Raw genomic sequence first — 21,750 nt, forward strand, 5'->3', positions numbered from 1 at the left:
TTCACCATGTTTTTAGCGCAGGAAAGAGGAAGAACAGAATGCTAACTGTGAGTAATGTGACCCCAGCGCTTCTGCCTGCCTGTCACTCATCATGGTATGGAAGGGCAGAAGGACTAAACGAAATCAATGGTCAAACACGCCAAAATCTCTGCCAAACAGGACTCGAGGGACAGATTTCAAATGTATATTTATTTATTTTTTCCCCACATTCCTGCGTTTTTTCACGCTGATGACTAAGACTAAACACAATGTTGGATTTTTCCATAGAAGTCAGAGAAAAATAATAATGCTAGCTTAATATAAGTTGTCATTTTATCACATGTACCTCATTGGTATTTTCTGGGTGTAGGCGGGCAGTGCGGCTCTATATGATGTACTATACTGTTTCCAGAGTGCGTGTAGTGAAGGTGGACTGCTTTCAGCTGAGGCAAGGGGGAGGGGAGGCACATGAATCATAGCTCGCATGGTGGGTATAAAGTTCATTTTTTTATCCAGACAGACCATCAGTCAGGCCTTGCAGGATGTGGCCGGGCCTCCTGATATCAATCTGCATGGAGGCCTCCTCTGTCTCCCCAGAGGGGGTGAGGAGGGAGAGGGGAGTGCTTTGATTTAAACGGCAGCATTTATCACACCTGCTCCAGCATCCTAAAGGACAACCATGTGAGACAGAGAAGAGGTGGCGGTGGTGTCAGAGAAAGAGCATTACCATGCGCGGCCTCCCACTGGAAGCGTGGCTGCCCCGGCGATGACATTGCTAATACTCGCTCGTACGATTTTTTGACTAATTTGGATTAGTCGTGTTACGTTTCCGCGGCATTAAATTGATGGCGCCGCTGCCGAATTTCGATTACGGCTCACGGCCTGCACAGTTTGCGAAGTGTGTCACGGCTCATAAAAGTTGAAATTGTACCCTGAGCCTTAACCTTCCTTCATGCTTGGTTTTGCAGCATAGCTTGGCGTTAGACCATTAACTACACAAATGTTTGCGAGGAACAATAAATCAACCTGGCAACGCTTTCTTTTGCAGCTGCTCGCTCTTATATTGTGGCCACACACTGCCAAAGATTTCATAAGGCACAGCAGTCACTCTGTGCTTCCAATTATCTGTAAACGCAGATATTATACAACACATATTCACCTCTTGAATTCCAATATCTCTGTTTTCCATTTAGCTTTCCTGCCTTTCGGCCTCGGCTTTACAAGCGCTTCCTGAAATGGCTATTGTAACACTAACATCAGCCATGATAATGATAATAGAATAGGAGAAAATGCTTGCATTGCGACAAACACTATCCCAACGTGACAGTGTCGTCCATCTTCATAATGTCCCCGCGGTACCCACCCCGCCCTCCTCCTCAAAGGGCAGACATGCTAGGTACATTGACAAGACAGCAAATGCAGAGCTGCTAAATGCTTCTGGAAAAGTCCAAACAGAGACGCACACGGGCAGATCTCTTGCTACCTCTGTGCTTATGTGAGGTATTGCAAGCACTGCCGTTACAATTTGTTTGATGGAGAAACACCACATGCAGAGAATTAATACTGTGTTAACAAACAGAACATTGATCATATTGTCACCAGCATGTCACATTAATTTCCAAAAAGCCAATGTGGTATTGAGATCACTCCTTACAACGTGGGAGGAAATTTGGACCGTTCTTCCTTAGAGAACTGCTTCAGTTTAGCCATATTCTTAGTGTGTCTGGTGTGAATGGCTGGATGTCTGGGCTCTGACTGGACCGCTCCAAAACACAGATTTTCTTTGTTGAAAATCATTGTGTGCTAGAGTTGCTTTAATGTTTAAGGTTATTGTCCTGCTGTGTCATCCAGTTAGTGCTGACCCAAGGCCCCAGTCGCACGGGTCACGGGGGGAAATTGCGTATTCCCCAACCAGTTGGCGAGTAGTTGCTGGATAGTGAAATCGATTGCAAAGCAGGTTCTGCACCAAAAACCTCTTAGTGATTGCTGTGGTCACTAGCAGATTGCAGAAGTCATCTATACTGAGCACAGAAGATGTGTGGAAGCAGTCTGAGACACTCTCACTCACAGTCACTGAGGCCTAAGTAAACCAGGTAGTTTAGTTTTCCCTCAGTGATCAGGTCAGCAGGTTATCTACCTATATGAAGGTCAGTGGATTGATCTGTCTCCTACAATCCATGTGTCGAAGTATCCGTGGGCAAGATACCGAACCCTGAGTGGACTGAGTACGTTTACTGAGTGCGTTTGTTGGATAACAGATCAAATAATGTGTGTGATTGGGTGAATCAGACTCGTAGTAGAATGTGCTTTGAGCGCTCAAATTGAGTAGAAAGGTGCTAAATAAGTTCATTTACCATTTTTAAGTCGCTCTGCCCCACTGCCCCAGGCGGTTGCCCCTCCCTGGTTCTACCGGAGGTTAAAAGGGAGTTTTTCCTTCCCACTGTCACCTAGTGTTTGCTTATAAGGGGTCATCTCATTGTTGAGCTTCTGTCTCTCTATGATTGTAGGGTCTTTACCTTACACTATAAAGTGACATGAGGCAATTTTTGTTGTTATTTGACTATATAAAAATTAAAATGGATTGAACAGAATTGATTGTGTTGGGAAACTAGCAGCTTCTTTTGTTGTTTTCTAATTTCATGCTGCTGATAAAACTGGAATCAGGACCAAAGATTCCTTCAAGCTTTAGCCTTTTACTGGATTAAACATATTTAACTTTTAAGAGTTTCCACAAAGTGCTTTGTCAACATTTAAGCAGTTAGCCTAATGTTTAAACCCCCCTGTTTTTCCTTTATATCCACAACAGTTACAGAAAACCCATCTCTGGAAGGTATGCCGTCATCACAATGTCAAGCTGTAATAAATCAGAAATATTTATGAAGGTGCCTTTAAACTCGCACTAGGCTAACCACACGGAAACAGATTGAGCTGTAGTGATACCAACAAACACAAACTAATTTCTTAACATTAAACAATTTGCGCCAAATGCAATAAAAGATTATAAACAATGTAAAAAAAAAAAAAAAAACACAAATCCTGTTAAAGATTTGAAATGTGTGGCCACACAAAACCGAAAGAGGAAGAAAATGCATTAAGGGAGTGACGGTGTCTTATTAATAAAGATGCGTTTTCCTGCAGACAGAGGAGGATGGGATGATTTAAATGTATCTGCGAAGGAGGACGGGATCAGTCGAGGGGTCATCCAATGAGTTTTTGTTTTGGGACTCCGGGGAAATCAGGTGGCCACGCAGTCAGGGTCATGGGGGCCAGCGTATGTTGCCCCGCAAAGTTCAAGGAGCTGGGCCTTCTATTGTGCCGGGGTCAGACCGCTCTACACTCATCATCATTGAAAGCACACGAGGAGGGAGGGAACAAAAAAGCATTGCAGGGGCCGGCGAGCAGCTTGCTTGCTCACCCTTTGCCCTTGGAAACACGCTGTGTTTGACAGTCCAAGCTTGGAATGCGCCCAACATCCAAAGCTGAAAACAGGATAGACAAAACAAGAATAATAATAACTCCTAGACACACTGCTGGGCGACTATAAGAAGACAAGCCATAAAAGAACAGTGGAAGACTACAAAGGGAAGATTTACACCACACCTATGACTCAGGCTCACACTTTCAAAATAGGGAAATATAATAAGGAAAGGTTATAAATGTTGCACTATATGAATATTATGATTGAAGCCGATGCATGGGCTGTAGAGGTAGGCACAGATTGTGCAAGTGTGCTATCGAGTCAAGGGAGAAAAAGAGTATTGTGAAACGGGGGGGAAGAAAAAAAAAAGGCTATTAGTGTTGTCAGTTACTCCTGCTGGTTCATATCGCTCAGTATTCAAACCCACAGGTCTCCCTTGAACTGCTTTATTGAACAGTAGATTTTCAAACAGAAAACAGTGGAGAAGTGAGGTAGCCTAGCAACATTGAAACCACAGTGAATGACTGTGTATGCCCACTGCGAAGGAGCCAGGCAGTTGAAATGACAGCGCAGAGCAACCCCAGAGAGAGTGGGATGTGCTGGCCACCATGAAAAATACAAATAGGGCGGCTGTTTGTGCCGGTATGCGGCAGACGTACGTATGCCGCTTCCAGAGTGGCGTTTTCTCGGGCTAGCGTTTTCTCACACCTGTGGCTAAGCTCACTTACGTGACCCCATGTTGACCGCATGACCACACAAAAGATCACCAGAACGTTATGGAGGAAAATTTTCCCAGATACTGACAAATAAATTTTTTTTAAAAAATGCAGCTATTCAAATGCCTTCAGGCACTAGTTTGAGCAAATTTATTAGCACAAAGCTAAGAAAGGAGAGGCCACTCTTTTCATATGACCATAGTAATATGAAATATGCTCAGTGGATCGATAAGAGTCAGTTCCTCATGAATACAGCTGAAAAGCGCCACGTCTTTTTAGAAGCATTAAAAAGGAATGAGGTCCTGATGGAAAACATATCGCTCCGTTCTCATTTTTAGATTGATTACTATTCACTCGCAGTTTTCTGCAGCGCTGCACACGCATAAACAGGAGAAAAGCACCGTCGCTAATTATCTCGATAGGTGGCCATTTCATTGCACGGCAATCATGAGGGAGTTTTAAGATTATTACTGTAAAACCACTTGAGCACTAGCAGATTACAAATGAGCACAAAGCAACTGAACATCGACCCGAGACAGGAGCGATGCACATCGTCGTCTCCCGACGAAATAACCTTACTTGGATTGGTGGCTACGAATGAAAATATGATCTAATAATGTGTCATTTTCAGGGAGCTATTAGCTGATTTTTTGGAAAGTTTTTTTTTTTTTTAAAGATTTCACAAATCTGTGTAACGTGTTCGTGAGAAATGTTAGGATTCAGAATTTTAGTGACTCTAGTTGAATTTTTAACGTTACCTCCAACAAAAAGGCTGCAGTGGAGCAGCATGCACATGCACATAACCTACATCCTCCACATCTATAATAACCACACACATCCTCATGGCCACACAAAGCCAGAACCATGAAATATTAGCCAGAAAAGTCTAATTTTGTGAAACTTGTCTTTATTCAAACAACTGAAAATGTGTATTTAAAAAAAAAATTTCTACTACATTTACTGCTTTATTGTACTCTTTATTTACATTTTATGTGGGGAAAAAAATCACACTGATGATGTAGAGGTCTCAACGCTCACCAAAACTCATCTACCAAATATGATACACTTGACGTTAATGGGTTGAAGATGTTTGTTTATATGTTTAACACACTCAATATTCACTCTCTTTCCCACTGCCACAGTCCCTCAGCTCACCCATGTCCTTGTTCTGTTGAACTGGTGACATTTAACTGGCTAGGTCTCATGGGAAATGGTTTGTTAAAGGCCACAAATCAGAGAAGTTCATTAAAGTTTGGTTTTAAACCTCCACCTAGACATACTCTCTCTCTCTGTATGTATATATGAAGGACAACAAAAATGAATCAACATTATTATAAATGCAGCAGTTTCACAGCTCCAGCCCTTTGGCAGTACTGAACCCAGTGTAAACTTTCCCCAAGATTAAATTTTGTATAATTTGCATTGTTACAAATTGTGTTGCTTACATCAACAGTTTAATTTTGGGAGGCAGTGGGTGGGCTAGATCAATAGGATATCTGTACAGCACAAACACACATTGTCACCACAAACTAATAAACACAAATAATGCTTATAAAAACGCCGCCGCTGCTTTCAGCCACTTTGGTTCATTAAAGTCGCGGATTCCCTCTTAAATCTTGGCTCGATATAGAATTGGCATTATGCATAAAACGATATTTTCTGACTAATGTTATAGCATAGTGTTTAATCCTTCAACACCCACCATGCTGCTGCAGGTGGTTCGCTTATATGCGAGCAAATATAACTTGTTTATTGTTAGAACTTAGCGGCATTACAATGTCTCTGTACGCTCGACATCACACCTGGGTTGTATTTACAGCAGGCCGATCCTTTTGAAGAACTCTCACCTTTTTTCTAGAGCTAATATTTCCCCTTTTTTTTAATTATTTGCAAAGTTTCTTGTTGCAAGCGAGTTCAGTGTTAATGCATAATAGTCGACCCGTCACATGGAAAGTAGGCGCGCTACATTTCCACGCGTGGCAAAAAGACTAATGACGGTTTGTTGCTCCGCTTTTCTATGTTTTTATGTGCTCACTTAATGAGTGCAGGGATGCTCCCTTTCATGTGTTCATATCAAAGCCAATCCCTTAATTGTTTTGATAGGCAGTTGTGGGGGAGAGAGCGGGTAAAAAAAAAAAAACAAAAAGTATTTATTTTAATTATTTATTTGTTTCATCTTATCTAAGCCATAATGATTTAACCTACAGAGCAGCGACAGTTCCACTGGAACAAGTGCATAATTATACATTTAAGTGTTCTACTTAATGTGCTCGTTTTCAAGCTGTCAAGGTCATTCGCTGGAGTGCCATTAGTGAGGAGAGGGGCCCTCTTTACCTGGAAACATGGCAGCCCGCAGGATCATACAATAGTACACTAGTGCAGCCCACTCTGACAGCCAGGCAGATACAGAAATTCATTTATATAACACCCTCACTGATATAAGAAATGAAAGACCTATATATAAATATATATATCTGTTCCTAATGTTTTTATGATATATGGTCCCTGCACTTAACAGCCCACGCGCTATCAAGGGGTAATGACTCTTGTGTGTCTGAGGAGAGGGTTAAAGTGATGGGGAGTGGGGAGCTGACACTGTGAACCCCCGATGGCCTTTCTGCTGGGTAGTCATGGCAACATCTAGCCCAGTCGTTAATGAGGCACAAGTGAGCTGTTAACAGAATACTGATTTGGGTTTGACATCAGCCCTGATTCATATCTGTCAGGAGGTGTTGATGAAATATGCACCCCGACTCCGCTTCATAACCGCGCATAAAATGGCCTCGGCGTGCCGTCTGTGCGGCGAATGCAAAACACAACTCGCCGCGCCTGTTGTGTTTTGCAATTCCACAGCGATGACGTGGGTCAGCGCGCTCCACCTTAGGAGAAGTGTGCGGCAGAACAAAGAAGCGTGTCTTTACATAGCCCGCGTGCTGAAAGTGAGTTCGTTCGTTCGCTGTTACACGTAACGATGCATCTCAGTCCGGTTCTGAAAACTTGCATCCCAAATATGCTTGAAAAAAGGCAACATGTCTTCTTTGTGTGTCAGTCATATGAAACAAATTGAAAGCAAAGCCCTGACTGAGCATGTGCCCTTCACATGTTCCTTTGCCTATGAATTATTTATTAAGGTGCTGGGCACCGTGGGTGGTCGGAGGGTGAGAGGAGTGTCAGTGACTGGCACAGTAATGACAGTGCTTGGGCTCATCTCAGAAGGCTGCTCTCTGATTGGTGACCTGACATGAGGAAGTAAAGGTTATAGCAATGCCTGCTGCTGCTTCTGCTGCTTTGCTACGAGATGAAACTTTTTCTTTTTTCCCCTCTTTTCCATTTTATGGCGCCGTTTTGCAAAATCCAAATTAACCACCAGCGTCCAAATTACTCTCTCTACCTGCCGGTGCCCTGGCCCCTCTCATGCTGTAAATGATTACGGCATTAACTGCATAGTGAGGGGACTAACGTGCTGCTCCAGACCCCGTGTTAAAGCAGCAAAAAGCATAGCTGTGAGGTATAATTCATTTGCTGCGGCAGCTAATGAGTGGATGCTACAGTGGGAAGGTGACAGTAATAAGCGCAGACATTACACCATCTTAACATAGGTACTGTATTTCATTAGTACTGCAGGTGGTGAGGATTCAGTATAAGGAGCCGGTTGCTGAAGAAGTTTTTATAAGTAATTTGACGCTGAGCTGGCATATCTGATGTGACAGTTCCTGTCGCTTCATGGCTGCAAATGAATAGAGCGCTTCTGAAGGAGCGGGCTTGATGTCGATGCTCTCTGTAACAGAAACTGATGGGAGTCGCCTCTGAAGCCGGTTATCTGTCGGTAAATTGGCGTGACGGTTGTGTTTTTATTCGACTGTTTCTTGTTGCCAGACACGCTTGCAGTGAGATGTAATTGCTACCTGATTGTTTAATGTCTCTGCTGCGTTTTTGTAGCTTGTCCTTTGAGTAAACACGTCCTTTTTTGGGTGTCTTTGTGTTCACTTTGTTTTTAATGAACTACAATCTTTCAGTAACCTCGACTAAGCCCAGTGAGAACCTAAAATTAAATACTCTTCATTCTGAAACACTGCAGATTCAATCAAGACTTTCTCGTTCTGTCCGTAGTGAAATTCATCATATTTAATCACGGCGCTCACATGAAAGCCATTTGTAGAAAAGAGGATTGCATTTTGAAGAATACAAGTATGAGGTTTTTTTTATTGAAGAGCGTGTTTAATTTTGTCTTGAGAGGAAAAAAAGTGATTGAACTTCCACTTATCAAAATAAAGTCTAAACTGGAGAGTCTAACGAGAGATTTAACCGACTGTTGAATTTGGTTTTAGTCATTTGCTGAAAACCTGCATTATGTGCCCTTTAACTGTTAGAAACAATGGTATATAAGCATGCGTCCTTTGTATGACTGTGTGGGTTCTCCCCGGGTTCCTCCCACAGTCCAAAGACATGCACCTAGTGGGGTTAGGTTAATTGGAAACACTAAATTGCCCATAGGTATGAATGGGGGAGTGAATGTGAGTGCGATTGGTTGTCTCCGTCTATATGTTAGCCCTGTGACCTGTCCAAGTGTACCCTGATTCTCGCCGTAAGACAGCTGGGATAGGCTCCAGCGCCTCTGAAAAGGATAAGCGGAAGCGAATGGATGGATGGATGGACAAAAACAGAATTCTGAAAGTCTCTATTTAGTATGACCACACCTTCACACAACTTCTTGTTGTTGTTTCTGCCTTTTTTTCTGTTCTCTGTCAAGATGATCCTACACTGCCTTAATAATGTTAAGGTCTGAGGAGGCCAATCCAAGACTGATAGCGTTCCACTGTGTGCTTTTCTATCCAGGTATGCTTTTACTGCATTGGCAGTGTGTCTGGGATCATTCTCATACTGTGTTGTTTTTGACCCACCCACCAATCAAATAGGCTGGTCATTATTTTGTTGGCTATGTAGCATACTTAGATTCAGAGACGTCTAACCTGTGTTTCGGGTTAGAAATGAATGTAACAATGTGTGCCGTTTTGCCTGGTCACCTTCGGTTTTTAATTCTCAACAAGCATTGAAAATCAGCCTTCAGTACGGGTTGCAATGCTCTATTCTTTTACTGCTTCAGCATAGTATGATGTAACATGTTATGATTAAAGCTTCACATATGTCCCGATACAGAAAGAGGGTTACTTTCTTTTTCATTTAACTGTATGTGAAGCATGTTTAATGAATGCATATTCTCTATGCAGGTAGTTTGGTTTTAATGCATGATAGGTTGATGCTTCGTGTCACTTCAGCTTTCTAATGTCTACATAGATACAAAGAAACCTCTGTAGGCAAAAATAGTTGAGGAAACATTTTAGAAGAAGCCACCATGGTCTTCTTTTTCTGATGGTCCTCTCCAGTGAAGGCCTGGGGTCTCACATACACTCTGACATGCCCATTAAGGCATGCAAAAATACACTTCTGGCCCAGATTCTCCCCCCGCTCAGTATCTGCAGGGTGTTTCAGCACCAGAGTAGAGTTGTCCAAAATGATAATTGCTTCTGAAAGGCTGATTTGTGGCTGTATCAGAGGGGGTAACTCTCCTGTTATTGTTGAGCGAGATTAGCCGTGGATCTTCGGGATTTATCACTCGAGGCATACGGATTAGCACTGCGATGAAGTTTAAAACAGAATCGCTGGCGACCACATCATTTTTGAGAAATAAGAGGCGCTTATATCAGCTCAAGTCATTATCAGAAGAAGAAAAGGGGCCTAATCAGCTCTTTTAATGCTAATTACTCTTCATGAGGATTAGATTATATATATTAAAACAAAAAAAACAAACTGCTCTGACAGCTATAAAGTATTGTTTCAAATTCCTGAAGTGACAGTTTGGATAATCAACAACATATTGTAGTCCCACCCCCATCATTTCTAATATATACATATAAATACACACAGCAGGCCTGTTTGTGGGCACTGGATTAAATGCAACTCCACCTGCTTTTCAGTATATCAATAGATATCACACCATAGTGGAGACCAAATTAAATGAAATTGGCTCCCTAATGTGCACGGGTAAGAGGCATGTCTGGATTCTCCGAGGCCTACCATCTCACCAGCAATGCAAACTAGATGTATGGATAATAGTTTTAGCTGGCCGGATACGCTGCTATTACAGGTTTATCTTTGATGGAAGGTGCCTTTTATAGCATTAAGAGAGGCCAGACAAAGAAAGGATTGTAACGCAGATATCTGGAAATAAGATTGTGGACGTTTTAAGCCTGAAAAAGAGCATGGCTTCAATATCTTCCATCATTAATCATTAAAAAGGAAGTCTGGGTTTGTGGACCCTCGTTTCCTGTGGTTGGAAATGGATTTCTACCCTCCGCTGGCAGCGCTAATCTATTTACATACTCAAAATATGTTCATCCGTGTTATTCTTCTAAAACCAGAAAAAGACGTCTGGTTTTTTGTTTGTTTCTTGTCGCTGTTTGAATAGTCATGTTTGGAATCTCTGTAGCTCTGTTCAAACAGGTGCAGTAGATCAGCCAACAAGAAAATACATATAGTAGAGCAGATCATTTAAGGAGACTGACCCTGCTGCTACAAGTGTGAGCGAGCATGATTTGTGTCATGGCTGCAGCTTAAAGCCAAACTGTGACAAATTGGATGAGAAAATGAAGTTGTCACTGAGCCAGAGGGGTCAATTTGCACATTTGGGCTATATTGTCTGTCACGGGGTCAGAGTAACATATAGTAATGTTTATGCACCCTGGTGCCTTGAAATTAAGCAGTTTTCCACAGGTGTGAACACCTGGCAGTGCACTAGTCTGCTGATAAGTGTGGAATGGCTTTATAAAACGGCCTGCCAATACCGACTGCGAGTAGGTATTATTACGGGGAATGATCTGTCAATAAGATTCCATCTCCCGACTGGAACACTGGATTGTGTTGGCTATATCTCAGCAATAACTCAAGCCTAATTGACGGGGGCCTATGCCTCCTCCTGGGGCACGAGAGAGCTGACAGAGTGAGAATGGAGATTAAGGAAGGAAGTGAACGAAGGTGAGGCGAGGGAATGAGCTGTGTGTGCGTGTTAGGGGGATTGGGGGGCTGGAGGGGGTCGGGATGGATGAGCCGGCGCAGAAGTGATGCGCAAGAGATCGCCGGTCAACTCGCAACGAGAGCAGGAGCACTGTCGCTTTCTCCACTTGGCATGTCTGCCGGCCCTGACAGCAATCCATTTGAGGGCCTCCTGATGCTAACAGAGTGCTAAAACCCAATCAAACAGACTCGAAGGAAAAAGGCCAGGCGCTCGGTCCCGAGCCGGCTCCCACTTGTGTGAGCAATTCACCTTCGACTGACCCGTTCGGGCGTCTTAAATAAGCCATGTGCATCAAGGAGAGCAGAAAAGTCACACTCGGGGACCTGAAGACGGCCGTGTGTCCGTACAAGCAGGAGAGTGTTTTTGAAATCAGATGACTCCATATTTTCTCTTGTCAAGGTCAAAGGTTTGTTTCTTGGAAACAACTTAAACACCCAGAATAGAAAGTCCTTTATTTGTTTACAGCCTCTCATTATGACTATAATAACAATTATTATTATTTCATGTGTGTCGTTTAAGATTTATGATAACTTGGGTCAAAAATGAAAAAACTAACAAATTGTTGTTGTTGTTGAGCTTAAGAACAATGCACTTTACTCAATGTCAAGCTGTCAGCGTAATATCCTACTGAGATCAATTAGGACCACCAATAAAAATATCATAATAGGTCATGAAATAAAGCAGATTAGCCTTCATAATACTCAACGCAATACTCAGAGCAGCTCTTGCTATGTTAATCCCCTGCGTAAAGGTCAGTGCAAGCACATTGATCAAGGGCTGGGTCCTTGTGACAGGATGGGTGACAGATGCACTTAGGCAAATTAAAAGAATACTTTGAATTTATAGCTTTTTGCAGCTCTTTATCTTGGCTGATTAATAGAAGACCAACAAGCCATTAGAGGGGGAGGGGCTGCAGGTTTATTTTTCCCCATTTGCTGTATGTTTTCCGGAAAGTGAGGCAAAGATTGATTCTATTACTCGTGCTTTGTCTTGACAGGAAAATAGTTCCTAGCTGGAACAAGAAGGCAAGAGATCAGAGCGAGACATATTTCAATAAAATCTTCAGTCAGTCATGCACCGAGACTCCCCCTCCACCCCCTCAACAGGATTACAATCTTTTTTAAAAGTCAGTGCTTACCACCAGCGCCGCTACAGTTGACACCACCTCAAAGAAGCTGCTCGAGCTGAACAAAAGATCAGAGGAAGTTAGCCAGTAAAAACATAATGAAATGGCATCTGTCACTACTGTGTTGGATGGAGTCCACTGGCACCCTGGTTTGCTTTGGTTTTCATAACTCCCCTTGAAATGTTTGGTGAGAATGTAATTAGCTAGCACTGGGCAGGCACAGCCTCATTCGAGATAGGCTTCTCTGTTTTCCTCTTCTCCTTCCCTCCTGCACACAGTATTAATTCTGACAAAACGGTAATTAATATTTCCCCTCCATTGTTGAACAGGAGAGGGGACGTGATTGTCGGTGCCAGGAACCAAACAAGGGCACTGCCAGGCTGCCCATCTTGCCAGCTTTTTATTTTCGCTGAGAGAAAGTGTTTTTCAATAAGCCAACTCAGTGGTGTTCACAAAAAAGGAAAAAAAGTTGTGTTTTTTTTTGGCTGAGTTGGTCCTGGTTAACTCTTAAAAGACCATTTTTGACCATTAGATAGGAACTTTGTTTCCACACACACATGCACAAACGTAAAGGTGCATTAAGTCGTTTTTTTAGGTTATTTAATAGAAAAAAATAATATTGTACTCAAATATACATTGATTAGTGTTTAATTAATTGATGTGTTCTCAAAAACGTCTATTAAAAATAAATACAAGTGGGCGCTCTTTTGAAGACGCTGTCATGTTGCCCCGTCATCTTGAACACAGTGGCCGAGGTGGACATTGCCCTTCCACCCATTTGTGTTTTACCTACGTTGCTAGAGGTGGTCAAATATGTAATATTGGAAATGCAGAGGAGAACTTGAAGGTGTCCACTTGTAGTGGAGGAAGATTCACTGAACCTTCATGCTCAAAATATGAGGAATCTTACTTGTGTTTTACTTTTATGGAGAAGAGGTCCGCTTCGCCAAAGAAGTAAAAACACGAAGGAAAAAGACGTCACTGGCATCAGCTAAGTTTACCAAGCATCATTCACTAAGATGTTAGATCCATTTCAAAAACTGTTTCAGCGACGCTAGCTAACAGCGACAAAAACAGCAGCGCTTACTGACAGAAAATCCCACGATATCCTCAGGAACTCAGTATCAATATCATCAGACAGAAGTAAGCGTCACTGACTCATCGAGTCGTATCAATCATTATAGACACGGCTGTTTTTGACCCGGCATAGGCAGCTGAGGTAAACAGTGGACTGTGGACTCGGGAGCAGTGTTGGGCAAGTTACTTTGAAAAGGTAATTAATTATAGTTGCTAGTTACTCAGTTACCTTTTTGAAGAAGTAACTGTTACAAGATTCTAAAAGTAATTAATTACTTGAAAAGTAACTATTGCATTACTTTAAAAAAAAAAAAAAAAGTTTAACCCTCTGGGGTCCTGGGTATAATTGGCCATTTTTAACTACTTTTGATTTTCCCTCCACATTTTACCTTTAAAAACTATTTACTTTGCCTTGTTTGATATCATTCTTTTCAGCACAACCTCACGTGTCTGAATTTACAGTTATGTTTTCATTTTGATGTACTGTATTAACACAATTGATCTAAAATCAGACCAAAAAAACTGAGTAGAAAAAGTTATATTTTTCACTGTAACAACCACAAACATGTTTATTGAATCATATTTTATAACTATAACTAATAGAAATTGTCCATTTTAAAATCATATGCACAATTTTGGAAACAACAAAGTTATTTGCAGCCATTTACCTTTTACCCTCTTTTTTTAATAACCATTTCAAACTATTTACAGAACAATCAGCTGTTCTGCATTCAATAAGATGCCACAGAAATTATTTGTGCCACTCCAAATATTTCTGTCCACTCGCTCCCTCTCTTTTTCTGCTGGCTGTCTTTCTTTCTCTCTCTCTCTCTCTCTCTTTCTCGCCGTCACCCCTAAAACTTCCCCCTCTTCCTAAACAGCCAAATCTTCCGTGTGGCCTCTCAACACAATTTAAAAACTGGTATATATCACCTTGTTGCTTTGTCATCTTAAAGTGGTCATGTGATTGGCTTACCACGACTACTTTATTCTTCCTCAGTCAAACAGCAGCACTCATGTGATTGTTTTGCCTCCTTAGCTCCAGGTGTTGTGCGTGAGCGTGCGCAGCTGCTTAAAGCTGTAGCATCCAGATTACTTACAGCTACTTCCGTGCAACTGATATAAGATGCGGTAAACTGAACACAGCTTCAACCGTCTGTTTGTTGAAAAACAGTAACGCGACCGCATTTTCTAGTTAGTAACGGTAACGGCGTTGTAACAATAGTAATAGTAATTAGTTAGATTACTCGTTACTGAAAAAAGTAACACCGTTACTTGTAACACCGTTATTCCGGTGGGTGGGAGGGTGAAAACATAAAATACTGCAAAATATTTAATTGATCTGTTTTTTTTTTAATTCCTGATTTATTGTAAAGTGTTGATATTATTAAAATATAGTTTGTACTAAAATGTGTTTTTACACATTGTGCCTGTTGGATACATGGGGTACAATCTAAATAATTCTCTCTCTCGGCTGACTAAAACATGTTTGTCCTGCAGCAGCCACCGTAACGACAATAATGCACTTAAATTTGAAGGAGAAAGCAAACAGAACTCTGTTGAATGCAATCGGCAATGCACTGACATCTAGTGGTGAAATTTTACACACTGTACCTTTAAGTAAAATAACATATATTATGTTTTACGTCATTTCATTTTTAAACATTTTTCAGGATGTGGGGGATGTGGACAGGAAAGCCAAAGAACCACTACAGTCAGATGGTCTATGAGAATGGAGAGCCCTGCTGGCAAGGAGGTTCACGCAGTACTACAGTAAGCACAACAAACTGTATATATCTTTAATCATCCTTTACAGCCCAAACCCTCTTACAGTAATGAGAGCACCAAGAGGCAGACATGAATAACAGATATTCAAATGAACAAATGGTATATGCACACACTGACAGACTGTCAGACAAGCAGATGGAAGGATGAAGGCTGTGCACAACTCATTATAACTCCACCCAAAATAAAAGATGGGATAGAGAGCCTATTTTATTTGAATTCAGTTGGAGAATAATTTAGTAATTACACTAATGTTTCCTCTCATTTTATAAGCAGGGTACCAGGAGCAGAGCTACCACCCTGCACATGCAGGCAAGGCTGCAAATCTTATTGTAGTTCTAGGGAAAGCAACAAGATGAACACTCTACTCGACGCCAAGTCAGAGCGGGGTAAATGGACACTGCACTAAGAGAAAACTAAAGGAAACAGGCAAACTGAGCTCCTTCTGTTAACCAGGAAATAAAATGAGATCTGTGTCCCAGTCTGCCTCATCCCGGGCACGAGCATTTCAACAATCAGGATCGAGTCAATCAGTCCTCATGGCGTGCTCAGCAGCCTGGCAAAAATATGTTATGTCCAGAGCCAAGTGATTGAAAGTGACTTACCCCCCCGACACGCACACTCTTTGTCAGTCTGCACTGGTTTTCATGGTTAATGTTGTTGCTCCGTTTGCATTCTTCTGCAGCATTCTCTTCTTCTACATATTCCCAGCATCACGCCCTCTCTCCACCAGTCTTTATGACATCTGTTTGCATTTGTGTGTGAGAAATTTGCTCAGTTAAAAATAAAGGACATTTAATCATCTGATTTTCTGTGCCTGGCCCCCCTCTTCAAATCAGACAAATAAATGTCATTTACAAATGCATGTACTCATGCCATCCAGGCCCCCCTTTGAAAACACTAAATTGAAGTCCTTTGATACGACCCCTAACTCTGTGCAGACGGCATAAATAAAGTCTTGTCAGAAGTAGACGCTCATTATATTTGAAAGGCTGAACCTCAGCTTTGGGTAGCACACTCTTTCATTGCAGCGTACCATCTTGTATGCTGGAGAAGAGGCACCAGTGATGTATTGTTTTGCTGGTGGATATTGGGGTAATCCAAATTCAAGTGGTGCACAGTTAATCTTGTGTGTCTGTGGGGAAAGGTGAACTCAACTCTTTCAGTTATTAATTCTGTGTCTGTGGTCATTAAGCACGAGCTACAGCTACCACAGCCGGATCTAAACCAGCTCCTCTCATTGACTCATTCGTGGATAACTCCAGATTATTACATTTGCGATCTGCTTTTTGCGGCACTGACTGTGATTTTGACAGTATTGTAGTCACAGAATGAACTGCTGAATTCTGAGTGTGGGTTAGCGTTGCTAAATACATGGGTAAAAAAAAACCTCTGAACAGGTGACCAAACCACTTGTTTTAAGAGTTTGAAGAGAAAACCTAAGCCAACAAGAACACAACAGCAGTCACCTCAAGGCGATTTATATTATAAGGCAAAGACCCTACAATAATACAGACAAAAACCCTGACAATCACATGACCCCCGTGACCTCTGGCAGAACCAGGGTCAGGGAGGGTTGGGGAGGAGAAGAGGGAGCCAGGACAAAAGACACACTGTAGGAGAAAGCCAGAGATTAATAAACACTAATGATTAAATCCAGAGTGGTGACTGAAGAAGAACCAGTGCATCATGGGAAGCTCCTAGCAGTCCAGGCTTATTGCAGCAAAACTACAGCAAGGATTCAGGGTCACCTGATCCAGCTCTAACTATGAGTTTTATGAAAAAAGGAAAAGCACAGAGGGTGTTTTCCCTCCAGAATAATATTTTTAGTATATTTAATGGGAGTATGCAAAATTTAACTTTCATACTATGAAGCTTTTTCAGAGTACAGGCCCTGCATGTACTTAAGCATGGTTTGAAATTTTAGTGCTTTTATTTGACTTATTTTTCTCAGCATTTTTGAGCACTCGTAAGTACAGCGCTGACATTTTCAGGGCTGAATAACACATTTAATCTCCGTTAGAAACTGCAACCCATTCAATTGAGGGGTCAGAGCACAGGGAGACTGGGCAAAACACAAGCTGTGGTAGAGAGAAAGCATTTAATGAGATGCAGCAGTGATGTAAAAATATATGGGGAGTGAAGAAGAAATGCTCAGTGCATGATCAGCAGCCCCTACCAGCCTACCTGCAGCATAGCACAGGGATAGTTCAGGGTCACCTGTTCTGGCCCTAACTGTAAGCTTTACATTCACCGAGGAAAGTTTTCAGTGAAGAAAACTGTAAAACTTTCAAGGGTCATATCCCCACAGAGGAGAACTAGCTGACCATAACAAGTCATAGCATATGATGAAGAATACAGCGGTATGCAGACTGGAGCAGCGAGGGATCAAACCACCAAACCTTCATTTGATTAATGACCTACGTCCTGAGCTATAGCTGCCCTGGTGACTAATCACGTGTTGTGGCGTCACTGTAAAATTTAAGGTTTAGGGGCTTCCAGAAAATTAATGCAGAATCTGTCTTGCCCTTTGGTCCCTTTTATGGGCCAAAGTCTAAAATCCATGGATCTGGATTTCCCACAGTGCTGCATAACTGCCTGTTAATCAACCAATTCTTCCACACTTCCTCGTAAGATGTGTTTTCTACTACTGCTGTCTTACATTATTACATGTAGTGTGTCAAAGGATAAATCACCACCAAGACTGAGCTATCGCTCCTTCACCTTCAAATTAAAACCAGACCGCTAATACTCATGGACAAGCGTGACAGAAAATACTTTGTCTCATCAAGCAGCGCACACCCACTTAATATCTCAGTGCAACAAGATACTAAGTGACATAACAAAAGACTATTTTAGTCTCCCTGCGGGACAAAGCCAAATCACCACTTCTACTAGCCTAAACTTCTGCACAACAATACCTGCCAGGTTCCCATCTCTGCCTCTTCAGGTGCTTTTGTTCGCCAAAGGGATTGTCTGTTCAGGGTGCTGAATGATGAGAGGGGTTGCCATGGAAACCACTCCCAAGTAAAAGAAGTTGTTTTCCCCTCCGCTCTCTTGCAGGGGGCGTCAAAGTCACCTATTAAAGTCGTGACAGCAGTAATCCCATCCTCCCCCTGTCCTGTTCGCTCGCGGGGACGACAGCGGCGGTGTCCCATAAATCCACACTCTCTCTTACTCACAGAAACACTTTGCTTCACGCAAAGTCACAACAAGTCAGCGATTCCTTCTGTATAATTTTGTCATTTGTAGCAAGCCCCACTTCTTCGCAAAACTTTAAGAGAGGTTGTAAAACAAGTGGCAGGTCAACTTTAATCAGCTCCCTTTGTGTGATCAAACTGCCACGGCTCTGGACTCAGGCTAACAATGGCTCTTCTCAACCTCAACTTCTCTTTCTTTGTGCTTTTCTAGGTCACACTGACATGCGGAACGGAGACAGCCTTGCGATCAGTGAAAGAGCCCAGCAAATGCCAGTACATCATGGACTTCCAGACTCCTGTGGCCTGTCAGCCGGTGCTAAAGCAGCAGGGTATACACAGTGAACTGTGACCCATTCCCTTACTGGCCCAGCCCAGAATAACTTGGACCCCTTCCTCTCTTCTGCTGGCCCGCGGTGACAGGCTGGGGTCCTGAGGGTCCCCTCTGACATCTGTGTTGTCAGAACATATATACTTCCAAGGCAGTCTGGCTAAGGTCAGAGTCTGGTTTTCAGTAGCCACTTTAGTTTCCATTGATTGTTACAGTGCTGCTTTCTTGCTGTTACACTTTAATATCTAAATAGAGCATTTACTGAATGATTTAGTTAACGCAACGTGTTCAACATTACTGTGTATTCCCTGTAAGTGTTTGCACTCACTGCTCAGCAATAAGCAATATTACTGTGTAAATAATGGGAGAAAGTGAAACCCAATCTATTGTAGGGTCTAAACACATTTCTGCTAATGTAATTGCTATTTTAAATAACTGCTCAGTAATATGCACAAATAAAAGGACTGTGTCCTTGCTCTTCATTATAATGACTGCCTTATAAAAATAGCCTTCCATCGAGGATATGTTGTATGTTTCTTATGTTGAGCAAATTAAACTCATAAATAAATCAGATGATCTTCCCAGAAGGAGCTGCATGTTCAGCCGTTTCCTGGTGCAGTTTAGCATAAAGCTAAATGATTCTATGAAAACTACAAAACAAAAAAACAAAAGAGTTGTCGCTCTGGTTGACATTTTTCCTCATTGCAGTAAACATGTACTTTATAATTTATAGTCCCTTCACTGTAACAATTCAGTACCAAATGTGTGTTGTTCCACAGCTGAAAACAGTTCCCAATAAATGTATCTTACTACTCCTGAAACCAACAATACCCAGCTCTTATAGGCTTCAGTCACACAGGCCTAGAGACTGGTTGGCAACCTCTGAGCAACCACTGATCACTTATAGAAGATTGTGTATTCCACATTTGCTTTGGTGGACACCAACTTGTTTACAAACACTCACCAACTACTTGCCAAGCGGTAGTGAAACTTGGGCTACGTCCACATGTATGCAAGTATTTTTGAAAACATAGCTGTTTCTATGCATTTGGGCCTTTTGTCCACACGTAAACGGCGTTTTCGATCACTGAAGGCCGAGATTTTTATAAATTCCTGCCAGGATTGAGATTTTAGAAAACTTGTTTTTTGCGTTTACTTGTGGACGAGGAAACCAGAGATTTAGTCACGCTACGTCAAAGGTGTGCGCCTTTTATGATGACGCTGTGCGTACATGAGATGAATTTCTACATTGGCGGATTTGAACAAAACACTGTTGCTGTTAATCTTACTATCTGCAGTTTTTACACTCTTACATATACACACACAGTTACTGCCCCTCCATTTAGAAAGACTGCTTCTTTGCGCCATCTTTGTTTCCTCTTCTAGACTTCTGATTGGCCAACATTTCTACACAGTTAGGATTATACCACCCCCTGTTGCTTTATTATGTCCTTGACAGCTTTTGACTTCGTTTTTTATTTTTACATGTAAACGAAAACAGAAAATCTCAGTTTACAAAAATACCCGTGTACGTATCTTTGGATGCACAAACTAAAAATGGAAACTCTTCGCTTTCAAAGTAAAAGTTGTGCCTTTCTGCCGAAACCAGCACATTTCAACTTTGACATAAGGGCAAACAGTCTCCATTTCCACTTTGTGTTGCACATTTCATAGTGTCAGTACCAACTAGCAAATAGTTGTGTGTTTGCAACCAAGTCGGTATCTTCCATGCTACTAGCGAGCACAGCAACCCAATAAATTGTGAGGTGGTTTTAGTTGCAGCACCGTATACCACTTTGTTGCCATTTTTGCCTAGCGACAGCAAGCAACCGTTTGGCAACCATCTATTTTTACAATGCTGGAATGTTTCTAACCACAAAAACATAAGAACAAAAGGGGTCCAGTCCACTACTAGCAAGTTCAGTGAGTACAAAACTGTTTTTACAGATTAGCGTTGCCTCCGACGACAGTGGAGGTCAGTATTTAAGAAAGTATTAAGAGGTGATTTAAATAATTATTGGCTACAGTTTCTAATCAGTATGAACAATGAACTGAAGTCAGCCATATCCTCCAAGCAGTGTGCATTTCAGTATTTTTTTTAACTGAAGACTGACATAATCATAAAACATAATAAAAAACCTTGCCAATAAAAATAGTGGCAACGCTGTGTTTTTTTTCCTCCTAACTGGCTCACTTGAAAACTCATTTCTTGAACACACAGGAGTATATTCTCCAACTGCATTTATTACATTAGCCACACATCTTTACATTTTCATTTATTATCGTAGGATTTATTTTTTACTGAACGTAGCGCGGCTCGTTTTCAAGGGAGTCCACCGTCCTTAGCGGTCTGTACAGGGTGTGCTGTCTGTGATGTTGTTATGTAACAGATTGTGGAGTTTCTGCAGCGGAGCCCTCTGCTCATTAAGGGGGAGCTAAATCAGCTGTCAGGTATCCAATAGGCTGCCTGATATATTCCTACCCTGCTGGGGCAGCTAGGTGGCTGTTTGCCTGCTAGCAATGCAATAGCCTCAGGCTCTGTAGCCCAGGGACCGTTGCTTTTTATTTGTCCGGCGTCAGCTCCCATCTGCAGACACTGGTTGATGGCGAATCAAACTATTTGCTTTCAGCTTCAGTTTTCAGAATAGCTGTCAATTTTATTGAAGGTGCAAAACAAGTCAGACAAAGGACATTTCTGCCAGAACTTCTCAAAGCCAGTAAAATATGTAACACACACACACACATATATACACACTCTGCATTCAGAGTGGAACTAAACACATTATGTTAATACAGCTCAATCTGACAGCTCACAGTAAAATTATTGTATTCTCCTTAGCCTCAAAAAGGCAAATTAAATGATCAGCTAAACTGGCCATAAAAAGAGAATATCAAAACATTAATGGTTGGCATGGTGTTACAATAGCTAGCACCATCAGCTCATAGCAAGATCATGGGTTCGAATCCACCTGCTGGGGCAGAGTTTCCCTGTCCAAAGACCAAAAACATGATTTGTCCACCTCTCGCCCCATCACACCTGGAAAGACTC

At 41.9% G+C, this 21,750-nt stretch overlaps 1 protein-coding gene across 1 annotated transcript in view; it reads left to right on the top strand.

Moving 5' to 3' along the window:
* LOC102789464 (glucosidase 2 subunit beta-like) overlaps positions 1-20,842 on the top strand; it is a 164,705-nt gene extending 143,863 nt beyond the window's left edge. Inside the window, exons 14-15 of the mRNA XM_087837323.1 lie at positions 15,062-15,161; positions 18,585-20,842. Of these exons, the coding sequence (XP_087693449.1) occupies positions 15,062-15,161; positions 18,585-18,722 (238 nt within the window). The 3' untranslated portion in view covers positions 18,723-20,842. The remainder of the gene's footprint in view (positions 1-15,061; positions 15,162-18,584) is intronic.
* Positions 20,843-21,750: the final 908 nt, after the last annotated feature.

Source organism: Neolamprologus brichardi, chromosome 3 (genome assembly GCF_056152115.1).
Source record: "Neolamprologus brichardi isolate AB-2024 chromosome 3, ASM5615211v1, whole genome shotgun sequence".
Lineage (NCBI taxonomy): Eukaryota > Metazoa > Chordata > Actinopteri > Cichliformes > Cichlidae > Neolamprologus > Neolamprologus brichardi.